Source organism: Eptesicus fuscus, chromosome 14 (assembly GCF_027574615.1).
Source record: "Eptesicus fuscus isolate TK198812 chromosome 14, DD_ASM_mEF_20220401, whole genome shotgun sequence".
Taxonomy (NCBI): domain Eukaryota; kingdom Metazoa; phylum Chordata; class Mammalia; order Chiroptera; family Vespertilionidae; genus Eptesicus; species Eptesicus fuscus.
The window spans coordinates 46,191,129-46,212,933 of record NC_072486.1 but is presented as its reverse complement, the minus strand read 5'-3'; the positions used below and the strand labels follow the sequence as shown (position 1 = coordinate 46,212,933).

Genomic DNA, 21,805 nt, shown 5'->3' with positions numbered 1-21,805 from the left:
AAGGTTGACCAGCCTTCCCGGGTTCCCTTTTCACATAACTACCAAGTGACAATGTTCGGTTTCCGGCCCCGGGAGCTGGAGGGAAGCCGGTGCCGGCAACCTGGGGAAGGAAGGCCTACTCTTGCTCGACTTTTCGTGCATCAGGCCTCTAGTATCATATAAGAACTTTTATTTTTATATCCTTATACTAGTATATACCAGCAATAAGGGATTACAATGTGTAGAAGGGGAGGGTAGCATGTGAATAAGTTAAGAGTTGATCAAAAAATGGTAGTTATTTATTCTACATGTTGAAAAGCTTGCTAAAGCATCGATGTGCAAGGGTTTCCTTTCCATGTTTTTGGTGAGACAAACCTGAAAAGGCCCTGGGCCATGGGCATGCTAGTTTTCCATGATATGGGATGTGAGGGAAGGAAGAGACTCCTGCGTTCGTCTGGGTCAGTGGTCGGCAAGCTCATTAGTCAACAGAGCCAAATATCAACAGTACAACGATTGAAATTTCTTTTGAGAGCCAAATTTTTTAAACTTAAACTTCTAACGCCACTTCTTCAAAATAGACTTGCCCAGGCCGTGGTATTTTGTGGAAGAGCCACACTCAAGGGGCCAAGGAGCTGCATGTGGCTCGCGAGCCTCGGTTTGCCGACCACTGGTCTGGATAGTTAGTTTACTTTTTAGTTGCAAAGTATCCATGATGTGAAACTAATTTTTAAACAGTATTCCTTTCTGCATTTCCACAGCCAAATTTGGATAAGATCCAATGGCTATGTCTTATTCAGCCTTGGATCTTCAGTGTTTAGGACAGTAACTGTCATATCATAAATGAGCACTGAGTTAATAGTGATTGAATAAGTCAGCTCAGTGGGTTTGTGGGCAGATTACCAAGTGGATAATTTTGCCTACTTGCCTGCCGCTGTCTTTTCTTCCAATATTTCTTGAGATTTGCCTGTGTTTCCAACAGCAGCAGACCCCACCCCCTTTGCATGGTCACATGCACACATGTGCTCACTAATCTCTTTCTGACTGCTGAAGGCTCCCAGCACCTCCTGCAGCACCCTCTCTTCGCAATGTGATGGGCAGAAAGCCTTCAGGCAAAGTCATGCTCAGGGTTGGGACTGGGCAGGCACCACAATAAATTGTTTTTTCTTTTTTTAAAAATATATTTTTATTGATTTCAGATAGGAAGGGAGAGGGAGAAAAAGAAACATCCATGATGTGAGAGAATCATTGATTGGCTGCCTCCTACATGCCCCCCACTGGAGATTGAGCCCACAAACCGGGGCATGTGCATTGACGGGGAATCAAACCGTGACCTCCAGGTTCAAAGGTCAATGCTGAACCACTGAGCCACACCAGCCGGGCCACAATAAATTTTCTATTCCATATCCCAGGAGTTCATTTTTAAAAAACGTTGACTTCTCTCCAAAAATTAAAAAATAGATTATCATTTGAAATCCAAATACATTTTTGTTATTATCTTAAGAAGTATTATAGTCATCAGAATTATAATATCAAAACCTGTGAAACAGTATGTAGTTTTTAGGGTTGATTAATTGCAATGTTCAGAATTATTGTTGAGTAATATGGAGGACATGAGGGTGCTAGTATAAGGGCTATATATTAGAAGTGCAAGATGTGCTGTTATATTATTATACCTATTCACCCAAATGTTCAAGTTTTATAACAAAAGAAAGCATGATTTTTAAAAATCCTTACCCGAGGATATGTTTTCATTGATTTTTAGAGGGGGGGTTGGGGCTTGATGTGAGAGAGAAACATCAATTTGTTGCCTCCTGAATGTGCCTGACCAGGGATCAGGGATCAAACCGACAACCTAGGCATGTGCCTTGACTGGGGATCGAACCTTTTGGTTACAGGATGATGCTCAACCATCTGTGCCACGGGGCCAGGGCAACATGTTTTCGAAGTGTGTGACTGCTGTACAGATACAAGGTGGAAATAGTATGCATTAATCCTCCTTTCTCTTCATGGCAGAAACCCAAACCCCCCAGGTGGGATGCAATTTGGCTTCTGAAATATTTGACTTGGCAACAAATGCCATTCCTTTAGATGGCAGTGCTTTCCAGATACACTGGATACATAGAAATGATCCATTCATGTGAGTGACCAATTCGTTTCATCCTTGGGAGAGGTAGCATTTTATGGCCACCTTTCCTGGATCCTCTGACCTCGCCCTTCTTCCAGTCCAGCAGCCGGTGAGGTGCAGGAATGTGGGGCTTTACCTGCTTCTCCTTGGGAGCTAGAGCTAGGATCGCAAAGCTGGCTCTCACTGTGCTTGGTGGATTAGTTCACTGTAGAAATGAAATAGAAGATGTCTTTTTGAAGACTGGTTTTCTAAATTATTTCGTTCTGTGATTACACAGCTTTTATCTTGTCTGTCCGAGTTTAGTATTCTTATTCTTATTTCTAAAATGGATACTAATAAATTCTTACTTGTTTAAACTAGTAATAGTTTTCTTTGTGGTGACTAGGTCCCCAATCAGTTTGCTTTAAAAAGAGTTTGTATTTTCATTTTGGCTAATTACTTTATTTGATTTATTTAGTTATTTTGGCTAAAGCAAAAGTTGGCATTTTAAAAGCATAAGATAAAAAATTAAATATGTCCACATACTTGTAGATACGATATAAGCAGAATCTTGGAATGTTTGGGGGGTATAATTCAACTGCTTTATATCTATATTTAAAATATCAATGCGATTTAAATATTGGCCTTTTCAGAAAATAAATTCTGAGAAGTTCTTTAACAAGTCAGTCACCTTAATACACTGTAAAAGAACCTTCTGAAAGGAGAAAGGTTACATTTATGTTTTAGTAAAGTTAGAATCCAGAGAATAAAACTGTGAGAGAGCAGATTTACAGTCCTTGCAAGGAATTATGGGCCCTTAACCCATTTTCAATGATGAGGATGTCTTCTTTTTACCTAAGAAACGTAAGTCACATTAATTGATGTTATTCACTTTTATATTTTGCTTTTAAAATATTATTTTCAAAGACTACAATTTAAGTTTTGGGTCATCTTAATATTAAGCAGTATACCACTGTTCGGTGTTCATGAATTTGAACCGGTAACACATGCCCTTCTTTTGGGGAGAGAGTATCAGCTAAATAAATTATATCACAAATTACATAATGTTTACATCTAGTTATTTTGTAATTCAGGGTAACAACCAAACCAAAAATGCAGAGATTCTGAATTAACTGGCCTTGAGTTTTTTATGAGTTTTTAGTGATCTTTAGAGTGTATAATTCGTTAGAAAATAGCCAGTTTTTCCAAATCATGTGCTATTTTGTATTAACTTACTTGAATTAATATCAGTGTATAATGTTTTAGGTGTGTTTCCAACTCTGTATAAAGTTGAGTTTTCTCCATCTTCCCACTCATCTGTGCAACTTGAAAGATGAGGAAGGAATATACGGAGAAGTTGTCATTTATGTGCAGTTCCCAGATTGTTAACTCTGAGTTCAGTATGAGATCCACCAGGAAATACTGTGCCATAAAAGTATGTTCTGCTTTAACTCAGTCTGTCTGGATATTGTGGTGTGCGTGTGTGTGTGTGTGTGTGTGTGTGTGTGTGTGTGTGTGTGGTTTCCTTTTTTTGGAGGGGTGGAAGGACATCTTTATTGAGATATAGTTCCTCTACCCATTTGAAGTAGACAACAATTCAGTGTGTTTTACTTATTCACAGGGTTGTGCAACCATCATCCCAATCCATTTTATAATATGTTTCATTACCCCATCTCCCAGTCTCTCCTCAGCCACTGGCAATCACTAATCTGCTTTCTTTCTGTATGGATTTGCCTATTCTGGGCATTCATATGAATGGAATTGTGCAATAGTTGTTCTTTTTGTGTGACTGGTTTCTTTTAATTATCATGATGTTGTCCGAGTTCATCAAGTTTTAGCACATGCCACTATGTCATTCCTTTCTGTACAACTTTTGTTTTTAAATGTGAATGCTGGAGTTCCATTGCAGTGGAACGTATATGTGCAGCTGACTCTGGTGGGGGTGGGGTGGGGGTGAGGGAGGTACTGTGAAGCCCATTGTTTGGACAAAACATTTACCCTCTTAAGGAACTTGGCCTTTCTTCCACATGAAAGAAAATAATTTTGTTACAGATTTGCACCTAGAAACAAAATTTAAATAACTGTCGACAAGAAGTATATTTTGTTTGATCTCACCGCAATTCTTAATATTTACAAGTTAGAAATAGGAAAATATTTTATTTTTGTGAAGAGAATGCAGTTTCGTAACCTGTGTCTTGAGTCCTTTTATTTACTGTATAATTTAACAGAAAACTGAAAGAAATGTAGATATTTTTCTTAGGTCGTGTGAATTGAAACAGTTGTTTATGGAGGTCTGCTTCTGAATGAAGATCCCTCTCGCAGCAAGCTGTTACAGCTTCTTAAACACTCTGGTAGGAAGATTGATGGGTGCCACTGAAACCATTTAAATTATTTTATTTATCTAAAATTAAAGTGCATATTGAGATATAAGGCCTTTTTCAGCCCTGATAGTCTGTGATTCCTGCTTATTTCCGCTCCTGCCTCGTGAAGCCTTTAGGAATCCAATCACAGCCTGTCTCTAATAGAATCCATGTCATGACAGTTGTAAAACTTCAAAAATGGTCCATGTATCAAATAATAGATAAAACAAGAAGGTATATGCCTCATTTCAGATGTAATGTTTTGAGGGATTCTTGTAGAGAGCTTTCATTTTAGACAAAGCATTTTAATCTATCAAATTATTTTTAATATAAATTAAATTGATTCTAAATTATTTTTTCTTCTTTCTCCTTTTTAGAATATCTCTGGACTACTAAGTGAAGAGATAGTAATAGGTTTATTGAAAATTGAGCTTTCTTAAAGTTGTTTACTTGTTCGTATTCCATTTTCTGCCAAAATAGAAGGGTTTCTTAACATACTCTTCAGCAAATCCTTAGAAGTTTCAAATTACTGAATTCTGTTAAACATATTCATTAACTCAACTTGGTTTATGAGCTAATGACCTGGTAGCCATGTGAAAACATTTATAAAGTATCAAACATTTCCATTTTGATATTCTGAGAAGGAAATGTGTGTTTTCTTCTTTCCTTTTAAAAATCAATCATGGCATCAAATAGAGGCATGTTAGTGAGTCCAGATGCAGAGAAATGTAGCAAAGGGATGAATCAGAAATAAAATTGAGCGTCCAACAAGCAGCTCTAGACTTCAGCGGACCTGCAAGCCCATAATGCAGTCCCATTGTCTTGGGTATCCCATCTAATAAAGAGGTAATATGCAAATTGACTGTCACTCCAACACACAAGATGGCTGCTCCCATGTGGACACAAGATGGCCGGCAGGGGAGGGCAGTTGGGGGCAACCAGGCCTGCAGGGGAGGGCAGTTAGGGGCCACCAGGTTGGCAAGGGAGGGAAGTTAGGGGTGACCAGGCTGGCAGGGGAGGGCATTTAGGGGTGATCAGGCCAGCAGGGGAGCAGTTAGGCATCAATCAGGCTGGCAGGCAGAAGCAGTTAGGGGCAATCGGGCAGGCAGGCAGGCAGGTGAGCGGTTGGGAGCCAGCAGACCTAGATTGTGAGAGGGATGTCCGACTGTCCTCAAGGGGTCCCAGATTGGAGAGCGTGCAGGCTGGGCTGAGGGACACCACCACCACCGCCCCCCCCCCCCCCACATGCATGAATTTCATGCACTGGGCCTCTAGTTCATATATGAAATGCACCGCTTTCTAAGTCTTTATTTCCTTTCCTAGTAAAGCAGTTACACTATGTGTACCTGGGTGTTTGTGTATGGAGAGAGATCATATTTACCTGAGCGCTACTTATGCTCTTTGCTTTTATAGTTACCTTGTATTGTGGAAAAGACTGGTGTGCAAGGTATATGCACAGGGAGCCATATGGAAATCGAAGTTGTATGTCTCCTGTCCTCACTGTTTTTGGATGTGCTCAACAGTAATATTTTCATCACAACTGTGGAAGGAATTTACCTTCTTGACATTAAGCAGCTGACTAATTTAAAGAGTGAACCACTTCAAACAGCAAGGCATTTGTTGATTAGAGTGTCACCTGGCTGAAAGAGTTGAATGGGAATGTGCAAATCTTGCACACATGTCTTTGAGCCATGCTGTTGCTTCCCCTCTGACACATCACCTAAAATGGGGGAAGGAGAGAGAAAGAAACATAGATGAGACAGAGACACATCTATTGGTTGCCTTCCACACTTGCCCCTACCAGGGGCCAGGATTGGATCTGCAACCCAGGTATGTGCCCTTGACCAGGAATCGAACCCACAACCCTCCTATGTGCAGGCTGGTACTCTAACCACTGACCACCCTGGTGCTTTCTGAGTGGGAATCTGCGGGGAATCTGGCTGAAGAAGAAGGCAGAGGCTTCCAAGGGTCACGACCTGCATGAACAGCAGCTGTATTTGGAGAGCTGGGAACATTTGGGCTCTATGGGCTGCAAGCATGCCCTTCATCTGAACTAAGGGTTAGGGATCAGACTGAGGAAAAACCGGCAGCTCTGAGCTCAGAGTGAAATGACGAAGCAAGAAGAGAGCACCCGACTAGCTCAGTGACGTCCATTGAGGGCTTCCTTAGTGCTGCTGGTGGAGGGAAGGCTTCCCTGTCCCGTTTTCCTTCGGGTCTTTCTTCTGGCAGCGCCTCAGTCTCTGGTGCCACTGAGGACTGGGCTTCCCAGAGAGAGCCCTTTAAAGAAAGTAGCCCCTTCAGCTGCCTCAATTGCCAGGCCAGCAGAGTGATTGTCCGCACCTTGCACCTTTCTCAGCTCCTGCGGCCCCGTGGGTAGTGGAAGAGTCAGGAACACTGGGTCCCGGCTCATCCAGCTGCTAACAAAGTCGCAGTTGTGAAATCTCAATTTTGTTGGTTTGCTGTGGGCTCCTGAGATATTTTGTTTGTTTGTTTCATCAGCCAACAGTTTCCTAAGGCAAAAGCCTATAATCCCTGTTGGAAGACTGGCGAAATGGATCCACCGGGAAGTTCAGTGGCGGGACTCCGTCTTTCCCGGGTATTGCCTGGTCCTGGCCCCCCGACCTGATTATTCAGACAGGGCGCGTTCAGAGCGGTCCCGCTGAGAGAGTTGGCACACAACACCGTAATTTACGCCATCTATCTCTTTCTGGCGCTTGGGCCTCTGGCAAATTGCAAGACTTTGTGTTGGATTCGTTTGGAATTTAATCATGCATTTATTTTCCCTCCAATTAAATTATTTATATATTTGATGAACGTTTTCACTGCTGGAAAGTCAAATTTTCAATGAAAACATGCCCGTTGAATTTCAGGGCAGTTTCTTGGGATCCGCCTGTCTGTTGAATATTAAGAACTTACTGTGTATGAGTCTCCTCAGCTTCCTGGGATTTCGGTGAGCAAAGAATGTGTGCTTTGTCCTCCCGGCCCCAGGAACACGATGCAAAAAGGGGTAAGTCTGTCTGGACTAACCCCTCCCCTTGTGTTAGCTCAGGATTCCGACTTTCATCCCTTCCTACTGCCTTTCCTTTTCTCTGGCACTGAAACGTGTCTCCTTCCAATTTTACTTCCTCGGGCTTGAGAGCCACCTTGACCGAGAAAGTCATGGGCTGTGCGACTCCACAAAGGAGGCTTCGAAGTCATCCAGTGGAGGGGGAGCAAGCCCGTGGCCCACAGGCCCCCAGCTTGGTTTTGCACAGCCTGTGGACTAAGAATGGTTTTTACAGTTTTAAACAACTGGAAAAGAAGAGTGTGTGTTTTTTGTTTTTTTGTGTTTTGTTTTTTTTTAAGTATTTCATGACACAGGAAACTTTTGGTGTCCATAGGTAACAGCTGTTACGGCTACTCCCCAGAAACAGTGGTGTAAATAAGAAGTCGCAACAGAGACTTTTTGGCCCCAAAAGCCTGAAATATTTACTACCTGGCTTTTTACGGAAAACCTTTGCTGACACCTGATCTAGTTTATCATCCTAATTCAGCTATTTTCAACTTTTTTCATCTCATGGCACACGAACTAATTACTAAAATTCTGCAGCACACCAAAAAATGTTTTTGCAAATATCTCACAAAAATAAATAGGTATAATTTTGATTTATTCACACCGGACAGCTGTTGTTTTGTTGGCTGTTGTCATTTTTTTAGTTGGCAAGCTAAGGGAAAAGAGGTCAGTGCCCCCAACTAAATAGTCAGGTATTGCATGCTGTAAAAATTCTTGCAGCCCAGCCAGCATGGCTCAGTGGTTGAGCATCGACCTATGAACCAGGAAGTCATGGTTCGATTCCCGGTCAGGGCACATGCTTGGGTTGCAGGCTCTATCCCCAGTGTGGGGAGTGCAGGAGGCAGCCGATAAGTGATTCTCTCTCATCATTGATGTTTCTATCTCTCTCTCCCTCTCCCTTCCTCTCTGAAATCAATAAAAATACATTTTTAAAAAATTCTTGTATCATATCAGGTGAAAATTGCTGTCCTAATTTTACAGATGAGAAAATAAAGTCCCAAATAAGTGGATTGAACTGTCCAAATGTACACAGCTCCTCAGGAATTGGTGTGGATGCATCTTCTGTTGCCCACCATGCTCTTCCCACTGCAACGGAAGGTCTGCCCTGAGATGAGCCCGCATGCCCACTCCTTGCAGAGGCCAAAGCAGCTTGGCAAAGAAAAGTAAATATTTAGGACCTATGGCCGTGTAAAAGTCTGTGGTTTCTTAGAATTTTAATTTTCACTTGAAATCCAGCTCCAGGAAATGTTTGAAGCTTAAAATAACGTGCATTTGAACAACCTGGAGAGACAGAAAGATGTCTCTGTATTTCTTTGTAGTAATTGATGACATCCTGGGCTCAGCATTTGGACCATAAACACAAGCAAGATGGACCTGGTCCCTGCTGGCTGAGATCATAGAACTCATTTCAAGAACAAGAACTTGTGGTCTCCATCCAAACTGGCACTTGAACAGTTTTTAAAAAATCACAAAAAGCATGTTAGGTGGAACGCAGGCTCCTCTACGGGGGCAGAAAGCAAAATTTCCAAGATGCTAATGGTTCTGAAAGTGAGGTTGCCTCCGCTGTCCAGTGCAGGACCTACCCTGTCCCGGTCATGTGGCGATAACATTGGGCGGGTGTTGCTGATTGGCATGGGATTCCCATCACTGGAATTTTCAGATATTGTCTCAGCTTGGTACCTTGTAGGCATCTTCTACAATCTGTCACATTGTATTCCTTTTATTCTACTCAGCAAAATAGGGCTCACATTTGGCTATCTTTCTAATTCTTTTGAATTCTTGATAGTATGTTATTTTAAAGTAATATAATACCGTATATTAAAACCTTATTGTGTGGATACGAGGTAAAATGAGGTTGAAAAGATAAGCAAAAGCATCAACAGTACAATTTGTTTTGTCCAGGGAAAGTTTTAGTTTACTGAGGCTCTACCAAGTTCCAGGAACACTTGTCAATTACTGAGAATTTGAAGCTAAAAGACATGGGTTCTGACCTCAAAGAGTCACTCAGCCCAAATTCTAATTCAGTTTCCAGTTTTAACTTTACCTGCCTCCCCTCCACCTTTCTTCCTTCCTTTTCATGTATATCAACCTAAGGAGCTTTATTTCTGGAACTTGGAAAAAAACTGAACCGAGAATAATTTTTATGGAGTGGTTTTGTGTGATCATTACTTTTTTTCTCCCTGGAAAGGAGAATTCATTGAACCCCTCTGTGTTACGTGGACTTCAGGGCTGGATGTCAGCGCGCATTTGGGACGATCCTTGGTGACGTGAATGGTCTGCAAAAGGGTACTTGAAGCACAAGTTTAAAGATTGCCCCGCACATCTGATCTCTTCATATACTTATGGAGACCGGCATGACTTTTAACAAACACGAATACCTAGGACAGTTGGCTTTTTATAGGAAATTCACACCTGTTTGCCCTGGGGTTGCTACACCGCGTGAACCTGAGTGATTCTGTGCAGTCTCCTTGTCTTCAGAGCCTTTGAAAGGATGCTGGCTGTCTCCCTGTGCGCTGAGCTGTATTACCCACGCCCTTTGTTCCTCAGGGTTTCTGGGGGCTGCTCTAGGAGAGGAGAATGAATGGTTAATTGCTTTTCTCTCTCCTCATTCAGTTTTCAGCTCAAGAGACAGCCCGGCTCACTTCCTTGTTTCCTTGCAGCAGTCGGCCGCCTAGTGGAGTAACTGGGAAAGGCAGGCTGTGATGGTGGAGTCTGAGGCTCCAGCCCTCAGAGACCACTCACTGAGGAGCCTAGGCAGCAAAGTAATTAAACGTTCTGTCACTACTATACAGCTCATGGGACCCGAGGGGAGCTTTCTTTTATCGCACCGCGGTTTTAGTGATTGTATTTCTATGTGTGTTTGAGAAGGTGTTTGCAAAAACCTTACGTTAAGGCCAACAAAACTGTGGGGTGACCGGAGAATAAAATCCACAGATCAAATTAGTACACACATTTCCCCAGCAATCCATAATTGACATGTTAATTATATTGTAATTAACTTAGCTTTGATCCAAATTAAGAACCTTCTCTTCCTCTGGTGCTGCGGTAAGTTTCTTGCGTCTCCCAGTTGTAGGGCACATGATGTTAGACTTTGAATTGTTGGGGAATTCGGGGAAATTCATCTTCGTTTTAGAAGCCAGATTAATAGGACTATGGAACTGGAAAGAACGTTTTAGAACTAGGCCATCCATTTCTTTATTTTATACATGCGACCACCAAGATCCTGAGAACCTGTAGCATTTTGTGGATGATCACCTGGTTTTCCAGTATCTCAGTTTACTTCTCTGCGATTCTTATTCTAGAAGAAATCCCAGTAGTTGGAAATAAAGTGTAGCTTGGAGAAGTGCTTTTGTTGGTGTGGTTTTGTGTGTTTTTGTTTTTTTTTTTGCGGGGGGGGAGTCCTTATTACAGATTGTGTGTGTTTGTGTGCATGCATGCGTGTGTGTCCTTCTTCTGCAGCCAGCTATGGCCCTGACCCAGGGCCTGGGTGTGTGAGAGCTGGAGGGTGCCTCTGTGGGCAGTGAGCCTTGACCCCCACTTGGTAGATGAACAATAACAGAGACCCAGAGAGCACGTGTGTGGCTCACCCCGTTTCACAGCTCTGCTCTGCAGATGCCCTGGGACATCAGGCTCCCTCCAAATAGTGTCCCTTCTGTCAGTTAGGAAATACACACACACAGTTAATACGAGCAAATTTAAGTAAGAAGTATACGCACTAGAGCAACATAACCTGTAATAGGGTAAAGTTATCATATAGTCTTTAGAGCATTTTTTGCATTGCTGTTTTTTTTTTCCTTTAGAAATTAGTAATAGATTTTTATTTAATTTCTTGCTTTCTTTTTTTTTTTAACCCCCAGCATATAAATAACGACCATATTCATGGAGAGAAGAAGGAATTTGTGTGCCGGTGGCTAGATTGCTCAAGAGAGCAGAAGCCCTTCAAAGCCCAGTACATGCTGGTGGTGCATATGAGACGACACACGGGAGAGAAACCTCACAAATGCACTGTGAGTACACTGGTGGTGCGGGCTGTCAGCTTGGGGGTCACCTCACACCTGTGGGTGTCGGGATTCATACCATGGATCCTTTGCCATACTCTCAGGGTTGTGCACGATGACTCCAGCTCAGGGGTGGCATGGCTGGGTGGCGGATGCTGTCTGTGATTAATATAGTGGTTTGTCAAAAGTGATTTTTGAAATGGAAGGGAAGCAAGAAATGGAGAAAGAATGCTGACAGCTGAGCTTTGGGGGATGGTGGACGTGTTCTAGATGGTCGTGTACTGTCCAACACGGTAGCCACAAGCCACATGTACCTCTTGTGCACTTTTTAAAAAAATATGTTTTTTTACTGATTTCGGAGAGAAAGGGAGAGATCAGAAACATCAGTGATGAGATAGAATCATTGATCAGCTGCCTCCCGCACTCCCCCTATTGGGGATCGAGCCCATAACCTGTGGGCATATGCCCTGACTGGGAATCAAATCGTGATCCTGGCTGGGCTCTTATGTGCTTTTGAGATTTGGCTAGAACCAGGGAACTAATATTTAAAATTTGTTTTGGGGAAATTTAAATATAAATATTCCCCTGTGGCTAGCAGAATGGACTGCACAGCTCTGCAGAGTGGTAAGTGGGCAGACGGTGACTGGGACATACTGGTGGGCACTGGAAATGAACACACAGACACAGGGCCTGCCCCAGTGCCCATATCCATTGTGTCAGAGGACTTGGAGGGCACAAGCCAGTGCCAGCTATGATTTTAAAAACTTAAGTTGACTTTAGAAAAATATAACCTAGATGGTTTTAGAGTATTTCTTCTCCCTCTTAGTCTGTTCTCATGGCCCAGTATAAACCTAGCCACAAGTAGACTGGGACTCCTAGGAGGCTAAGCCTTTTTTTCACTGAGGTGCCCGCCAGGCACACTGGGCACCACTCAGCCCTGATGCTTTACATCTTAAAGGCCCTTTATAAACACACAAAGCCATATAATGAACTTGGTGCTGAATCTGAAATCAGTGGGAATTCAAGGAGATCAATGAGCAGATAATGAAACCCATTGTCTGCCGTGAGTGGTCTCTTAAGAAAAGATCTCCATGACTTTCACGAGCACTGAAATGCTTTCTCTCGAGCTGCACTAAATCCCAATAAATGCAGAGTTTAGTGGACTTTTGTTACTTCGTTTTGAAAAGCTGCTGACCCTCAAAACGTCAGTCTTCTGTCAATTGGAGGGAATGGTAAGCATAAGCTGTTATTGTGTGGAGTAATCCAGATTTACCTGTTGTCTTCAGTTTGAAGGTTGCACAAAGGCCTACTCGAGACTCGAAAACTTGAAAACACACTTGAGATCTCACACTGGAGAGAAACCATATGTCTGTGAGCATGAAGGTTGCAACAAGGCTTTCTCGAATGCTTCCGATCGTGCCAAGCACCAAAACAGAACACATTCCAATGAGGTAAGGCTCCCCATGAGACACACTTGGGGCCCAGAGGTTGTGGGTAGAAACAGAGAACCTTCATGGAGACCATACGTGGAGGGAGAGGTGAGCCTCTTCCATTCTGTTTCCTCAAGACCATTCCCAGCACGAGTGAGCACCGATGCTGCCGGTGAAGGCCTGGGGCCTTGAGCTAGGGCTGAAAACTGGGCCTGGTTTGGAGAGGAATGCCGATGAAGAGGGAACTTCTTAAAACCACCGGCAAACAGGTTCTACTTTTTTTCAGAACTGCCACCTACTGGTCAAACAGTAGGAGCATTTAACTTGGAATTCCGTCCACATGTAAGGCCAGGAATAGCATGAATCCATGAAAAGGATGACCCTCTGAGCACCAGGCATAGAGTCCAAAGCCACATGTTGACAGCTGGTAGCAGCTTTCCATTTAACAGCCATTTTTATTTGCTTTCTCCAGGTGTAGTATCTTCCACTGCATTATATTTTAAAAAGACTTTTACAGAGCAACCAGCCTTGGCTAAATGTGATTTCCAGACATTCTGTATTCCAGCAGGTCTTGGAAGTTATTCTCAGAAACTTAGAATGGTTTCTAGTTAGTTATTTAAGATAACATATTGAGTATAGCTTCATGGTTGGTGAGTGGGTGGGTCCTGTTGTGTTGCTGTTATTTTTAGGTAGTTATCTCCTCAAAATTTCAGGGAAGCATAAGAAGAAAATTATTTCAGATTCATTTTGTGTACATGTTAATGCATGCCTGCTTGCACACTCCAGCTTCTTGAAGACTAGCTCATTCTGGCTCCTCTGTGAACCTTCTCTTGAATGAATCCAGAGATGAACAAAAAGGTTTCCATAGTTTGGGTAGAAATAGGAGAGTTACCTAGAATTTGTTAATATGGAACATAGCTCTGCCCCACAAGTATGTCAGCAGTTTGCTTGAAATGTGTGAGAGAAGGAGCATTTTGACCTTGGCATGGCTGTCATCTGACCATGATCTTCTGGATGGAGAGTTGAGAGAGGGAATCTGGTTAAAAACAGAGTGTGCCGTCAGCTCACTGGCCATGGGCTTTGGTGGCAAAGATGGTCCTCCCTGAGTTTCCTTTCAGCTGAACTGGGCGAGCAAAAACATCTCTGCCCTAGTCAGTTTGGCTCAGTGGATAGAGCGTCAGCCTGGGGACTGAAGGATCTCGGGTTTGATTCCAGTCAAGGGCACGTGCCTCAGTTGCAGGCTCCATCCCCAGTCCTGGTCGAGGCCCATGTGGGAGGCAACCAATCGATGTGTCTCTCTCGCATCAACATTTCTCTCTCTTTATCTCTCCCCCTCCCTTCCACTCTGTCTAAAAAATCAATGGAAAAATATCCTCGGGTGAGGATCAACAAAAACAGTAGAAAAAACAACAACCCATCTCTAATGAGATCAACCACACTCGCTAAAAAGCACTCACGTAAACTCACACGTGCAGGTTCACATACTTACTCTTTGAAAGGTCGTGGTGGAATAAGGAAACGCCATTTGGAATATCTTATTAATGACCAACTGTTTGAGGGTGTTTTAGGAAAGATGCTTCATCTCCTTTTTATATGTCAAAATGCTTTTACCATGTGCAGTAGTGAGTGTATTCTTCTGTACTAGATTAGTGGTTGCCAGATGCTAGCAGGTACAGGGTTTCCTTTTAGGATGGTGAAAATATTCTATAATTTGATAGTAGTGTTGTTTACACAACATTGTGAATGTACTAAATGACACCGAATTATGCATCTTTTAAAAGGTGTTTTTTTAGTAGTATGTGAATTATGTCTCTGTTTAAAATGTTTTAGGGGGTTTGATTAACTGAACTTAGAATTTAATTAATGTATTTAACTACATTTAATATATTTAAGTATCATTTTGACTAGGAACTTGGAGGGTATTTATTCCTATGGATTTTAGGCCAAGGTTCTCTCCTGTTATTGTGGAGAAATTTAAGTAGTGGGTATGTTAGGATTAGCAGTGCATACACATAAACATACTACTCAGCTTTTTATCTTTTCATGGACTTTAAAACATGTACACATGTATGTTTGCTGTAATTAAGTGTATTATAGTTGAGCTGCTATTCTTTTGTTAGCTAGAAAGAGCCGTGCCCAATAAGAGTTTAATATGCGTAATAAGATTAAGATTAAAAGATATCTTGGTTAATAGTACTTTTTACCAAGATTGAGCAGTTTTTTAAATAACTAAAAAAGTTTTCATTACAGTGGACATACAATGTTATTTTAGGTTCATGTATACAACATAGTGATTAGACATTACAAAGTGATTACCCTGATAAGTCTAGTATCCATCTGACACCAAAGTTGAGTCATTTCCCTAAAATAAATTATTAACATTGACCATGAACACAGAAATAAAATTTCATTCACAAACATGTAAATTATTTTCTCTCTTCTTTATATAAGGCTTGTCCTTGCATATGAGTGATGGGCAGTTTCAGATACACCAAAATTAAGTTTGTCTAGGAAATCCAGTGTTGTATAATCTCACAATCCTAAATAAATCTAGATGCCACCTTGCATTTGTTTGCTTTCTTAGTGGTACCTTCATTGGTTTACTAAACAAATATCAATAGCTATTGGTTTACTAAACAAATATCAATAGCTAATGTGCAGAGCACTTCGCTGTTGTAGGTGCAGCAAGGAGCACGGTGGACTAAGCTAAAGGCAGTAATTCCCACTCGAGGAAGCTAGTTCCTTCCAAAGCCACACTAAGCACATTTCCTGAGCTCTGATTTGTTTGTATCTCCCTCTCCATAAAGTTCCAATGGCTCCCTCCTTCCTGTAGGGAATGTTACACTCCTCAGGCTTGTACCTGCGCTCACCCAGCCCACGCCTGCTCTTGCAGTCTTGACCTTTTGTCATCGTGACCATGAATGGACCCTCCCAGACAGCCTCAGCTTGATCAGCCATGCCCACACGCATGAAGTGGTCCCGCTGCGGAATCTTTGCTCAGGGATACTTCTTTCCTTCCATCCTCTTGCCCTCATTTTCATCCCTCAGAATCTTGTTCTTCTTTCCTGGTCCAACTACAAGGCCTGCCCCTAATAAAATCTCTGTTTATTAAGAACTTACTATGTGCAACACATTGTGGTAACCACTTTGTATACATTATCTTTTTTTAAATATATTTCTTATTGATTTCAGAGAAGAGGGGAGAGAGAGATAGAAACATCAATGATGAGAGAGAGAATCATTGATCTGCTGCCTCCTGCACGCCCCACACTGGGGATCGAGCCCACAACTTGGGCATGTGCCCTGAGCAGAATTGAACCTCCTGGTTCATAGGTTGACACTCCACCACTGAGCCACACCGGCCAAGCTACATTATCTTATCTAACCCTTACCATGACCCTTACCGTTTCTTTTATACCCAATATAGACATTTAATGCTTCTCGCGATCATCCTAACTGAAATATGATTCCCTTCTGCCCACATCCTTCTGTAGCGTGCACACTTTATATTGTAGATAATTACATGCTGTTATATTTTTCTTACCATATTTTATAATTCTTGAGATTAACTCCTGTTGTATACAACTTTGTGTCCAGAGAGTCTTGCCTATAGCAGAGATCATTCAATGTGTGTTGAAAAAGTTCTTTGGGTAAATTTTACAAAGTCAAGTACAAACAGTATCAATTGCTTTACAAAGTACCTTTCAGTGCAGTGAGTCAGAAAGGTACTGGCCACGCCAAAAGTGGAGCATGCAGGGCAGGATATATAGGTACCTCAGCTGAGAAAGTCTGAGAACATTTACCTTCGCCTACAGTTATATTTCATGTTACTCATGGGTGACAACAAAACTTGAGTGCCAAGCTACATAATTGAACTAATGTGTTTTGTTGTGAAGCCTCAGTTTCCAGAACCTGTGTCTTTTTGGATTTTTGAAGGTGGAAAGTCTATATGTTCACACGCAGGACACCTGGGCACACACGTATGTGCTCTTGTTCCTGAAATGCAAGAGTTGGCGAACATTTGTAGACTCATTCCACTTATAGCTGTGTCCCCATTTCCAGGCGAACCCATAGTGGCCACATGCATATATTTATAGGAAGAATAGCTCTTCAAACATGTCTCGCTGACCTGGCTTTGTCCCCCACCTTCCTCCAATCCCCCATACACCTGCCCCAAGCAGCCCAGGCTGACTGCTGATGGAGCAGCATGTCATAGCCGGGCAGTGAGCATGCATAGGGCCCATGTCAGAGGACTATAAGGTAATAGCACTAATCATCAGAGCCATTCTTCTGTCCCTAATGCAAAGAGTTCGATGTGCTTATTTTCTTCATATTATATATATATACACACACATATACACACACACACATATATGCTGTAAATCACAGGAGCTCCTGAATAGAAGTCATTCGTAGCTAATGGGAATCAGTTCCACCTGATTCCAAATTTCAGAAGAATCTCAAATTTGGAGGTGAAGTCTCTCAGGATGATTTTCATAATTCTTGCTTCACTACATTAGGACCTTTCATCATTATTTTAGGCAGCTCTCCATCTGTTCTTGGGCTTTTAGTGGAAAAACATCTTTTAGATGCATACACTCTATAAGATAGGGTATCTTTTTAGATATAATGGATGCATTATATTGATCATGCTTTTTATGATTATTGCTTACCTCAAGCTCATCTTCTGGTATGTAGATATAGATATATGTATATATTCATATAAGCATGCATGAATATATTTCAAGTCAAGTAAACAAATTCATAATTCCGATATTGGTTATGAATACAATGCTAGCAATTCTGTAATTTGAGTAATATTCAGCTATATGCATCCATGTAATTTCTGTGACTGTAGCTGTAGACTTGATCACTAGCCCCCATAGAAAATGAAATTAACATGAAATAACTTATAGACCTTAGTACTCAGGAGCAGAGCCCAGGCCAGGAATCTTCATCTCCAGGACACCATCTCTTAGCCCTTTTCAGTTTATGAGTAAGCTTTCATGGAACGTCTAATAGGGCTTTACAACTCTGAGGATCAGAAAGGTTCTGGATATTCTGAGCCCTGACCATCCCCACAGAATTGTAATGCTACCCAACGGACAGTATTTTAATGATACCTAACCCGGAAGACTCTGTAGGCAATTTTTTTTTTTCTGCCTAAGTGTAAAAAAGCACATTTTCAAGGGGGTAGAGTGATATTAGAGCTGAGAACTAGGACATCCATAAGATATTTTTTTAACACAAGCTCTCCCAAAAGGTATATAGCATTCTTTTGATTAAATGATGGGTATCTTTTACGCCTTCCTCTGTCATCATCATCATCCGTATCATCATCAAATAGCTATTCAGAACCTACTGTGACACTACAATACTTCTTCCTACTCAAAGGATAAATGTTTCCAAGATTATAAATGCAGTTTGTATGTTCTTCGCTCTCCCTGACCACTCTCTAAAGCATTAATATCTTAAAGCTAGATTCTTTAGACCCTGGACCATGTTCAAATGGCCTTTATTAAACTTCTGTATCATTTAGAGGTATTTGAATACCTCAAAGCTTTGTGGAAGTGCTTTTAAAGAATTAAAAATATAATGAGCAACCACAGAAGACTGTTGGGCTTGGGCATAATCACTTTCATAACCATCTGTTATCTCCTTCTCGTGGCATTTGGCAGAAACCATATGTGTGTAAAATCCCAGGCTGCACTAAGCGCTACACAGACCCCAGCTCTCTCCGGAAACACGTGAAGACAGTGCACGGCCCAGAGGCTCATGTCACCAAGAAGCAGCGTGGGGACATCCATCCTCGGCCCCCCCCACCACGGGATTCCGGCAGCCATTCCCAGTCCAGGTCACCTGGGCGGCAGACTCAGGGAGCCCTTGGTGAGCAGAAGGACCTCAGCAACACTACCTCAAAGCGGGAGGAATGCCTCCAAGTGAAAACGGTCAAGGCGGAGAAGCCCATGGTATGTCATTCACTTTCCTTCTGGTTTTCCCAAAGCCATCTTAGGTCTTTTACAAGAGCTGGGGAGAGCTCCGAGGGAGAATAGACTGCCCCCATCCTCACGGCATCGAGCTCTCTGATTGAAGGAGGTCAAAGCTCAGTGACCTCCGTGACCTGGATTACTTACTCAAAGTCGCTCCACGGAGAAGAACTCAGTTCAAAAAAAAGAGTTTCTAGGTTTCCTAAATGGTTTTTAAAGTAGATCTGCAGCCGTACCACCTTGTGGCAGATAGAAAGACACGATTGTCTACATTTTCACTGTAATGTAGAAAATCATTCATTGGGTCTTTCTGTTAACACGTGTTCTGTCTTCTTTGCCCTGGCGATTCCAAGTTAAATAAGCCATTGTCTCTATTCTTCAGGGGCTTATAATCCAGTGGGATATGCAGAGAAACAAATATAACTCCGTGTGGTGGGGCTTTAGCACACATCTGTGTAAGAACCTTTGAGAGGGGAGCTAACCACCAGTGCAGCTCGAGGACGTGATGGAGGAGGCAGAGGGAGATGTGCTGCCAAGTTCAGCACTCAGACAGGAAAAGGAGAGACAGATCCTGGCATAGCCAAGCCCCAGCCGTGGGACCTCAGGGCAGTGCGCAGTAGGCACGAGGATATAAGGGATTATGTTTTTCTGCTGAGTTTTTAGAAACGGCAGCTTTAGTGCCATGCTGGAGACTGGTTTGGTAGACTGGAGACCATTTCACAGAGGTGTCTGAACCAAGGAGGTGGAGAGCAAGAGAGGGGTTGAAAGGCCACCAGCAAATACCTTTATGTTTAGTGATGAATGGGATATGTGGATTATTATACTGTTATAGCTTCTTTCTAACTTCATTTTGCTTTATATAGCTATGTGCCTTAATAAAACAGCTAAGAGTTCCCAAAAGACAACAAGAAAACTGAAAAGGGTAGCCATCAGAGGAGAGGCAGTACACTGGCAATGGCCACGTGTTTAAGGGAGTCAGCTCTGCGAATGTGTTGGACTGTAGTCTGTCCCTGTGGGGGCAGAGAAAGGTACCAGATAGAAGTCACATGCTTAGACTTCCAGACACGTGGAAATGACCCGGCAGGCAACCCTATACTCAGCTCAAGGAAGCATTTTCTTAAGATTAGAAAAGTCCAGCAATTAGACAGACACCTATGAATTCCTGAATGATGTCATGGTGTAGCAGTCCGTATGGGCAGGAAATGATGCACATACAATTCCAGAATTAATGGAGTAGAACTCAATGACTTTTACTGAATTTTAATGACTTAGTGAGTTTGTCTTTGAAGGCTTACGAGTCTTAATGACAGTAACTCTGGTCACACATATTGCAGATAATGCAGGTTTATCATCATTTCCCACTGGGTGGGTAGCTATACATTGCTTTTAAAAAGCACCTTAGTAAAAAGTTTACATCTGTATTAGGACTGATCACTGTACTTTAACCAGGTCATAAACTGTGTTTTATATACTTTTTCTTGGGAGCACATATCAGCTTCCTAAAATAAAGTCCTCCTGTGTACTAATTGTGCAGAACATTCCACAGTTTATCCTCAAGTGTTCAGTGAAACAAGGAATGTGAATTTGTGGTCTCTTAGATTGTGTCATCGAAAGACAACGACTTGTATTGTTAGGACGTCCTAAGAACCCAGAGTCTCTTGTTCCTTTAATGCATATTTCTGGCTCAAGAAAACTCATCATCTCCTCTCCACACACCCATTATTTAAAAAGAAGATAACTAGGAATAAAATTTTATAGCAGTTTGGTCAAGTGACATCGAGGTATTGCAAGATGTAAAATATTTTATAAAGTAACTAAATCTTGGAAACATAGGACCAGAAGAGATCGCAGAGGTTGAGACGAGGCCCCATGTTTTATAGGTCAGGAAACTGAGGCTCCTTCTTGTCAATGAATCAATCAGTTCCCACAGGAGACTGTTATGTGTGTATATGTGCACACACTTAGGGATATATCAGTAGATATCTTCATAGACATTTACTAATGCACATGAGATTTGCATTTCTAATGGTCTTTCTGTAAAAGCCTGTCTTTGATTTGATCATCATGCTAAAAATTAAATTCTTTCTTCTTTTTTCTTATCGATCCAACACCCTTTCTGTGCAATGCTCCTAAATGTCTTGTTCTTACTTCCTAAGGACAGTGGGTAATAAGGTGAGGGAATTTCGGCTTCTCTGCTTCTTTCTTGTTCTGTTTTCACTTGAACATTTAATTTTTATTCATTTCCTTTTCCTTTAGTGTTTGTGCATTGTGATTGCTTTGATAGAGAACATCACTCAGACATGTTTCAAACCTAGAAGCACTGTGTTTTGAACATTTAGCTTGTGGACATGTGGAGTTAGATGGTGAAATTCATTGTTTCATTTGTCTAGGTTTTCATAATAAATCACACTGGGGCCGACCAAGCAGATGTTCTAAAAGACTATTTAATTACCATATCGAGGAGTGTAAATCCAGACCAGACATGCACCACCTTCTTTGAGGAAAGTCTGGATACATTTTTTTGCTAGCAATTTAATCTATAGTTAACTGTTTGAGCCTCTTTAATCGATTTTCTAATTATAAGTGCACTTGTGCCTTCTTCCGTGCCCCGTGGCAGCGTGTGTCTGCCTGTGCTTGTGTGCATGTGCACAATTTCGCGTACACACACACTCTGACCTGCCAATCCAGAGAAAAGGGCACCCAAAGCCCGGGCTGCTCCGAGAACCTTGGAGCAGGAGCAGGAGCAGGTGGCCTGGCACGCCAAGACTGCGGAAGCAAAAACGTAAGCAAGTCTTACTTGTGACCAGATTTGTGTTTCGCACTTTGATCTGCTTGGTTGCCCAGCACAGACTTAGTGGATCACGTGGCACTCACTTGATAAGTGTTCGTCTGCTC

The 21,805-nt window shown here is 42.1% G+C and overlaps 1 protein-coding gene across 1 annotated transcript in view; it reads left to right on the top strand.

Annotated features, from left to right (window-relative positions):
• The window catches only part of GLI3 (GLI family zinc finger 3), a 279,986-nt gene that overhangs the window by 253,578 nt on the left and 4,603 nt on the right, over positions 1 to 21,805 (top strand). The window contains exons 11-13 of the mRNA XM_054726279.1: positions 11,353 to 11,502; positions 12,780 to 12,944; positions 18,602 to 18,892. Of these exons, the coding sequence (XP_054582254.1) occupies positions 11,353 to 11,502; positions 12,780 to 12,944; positions 18,602 to 18,892 (606 nt within the window). The remainder of the gene's footprint in view (positions 1 to 11,352; positions 11,503 to 12,779; positions 12,945 to 18,601; positions 18,893 to 21,805) is intronic.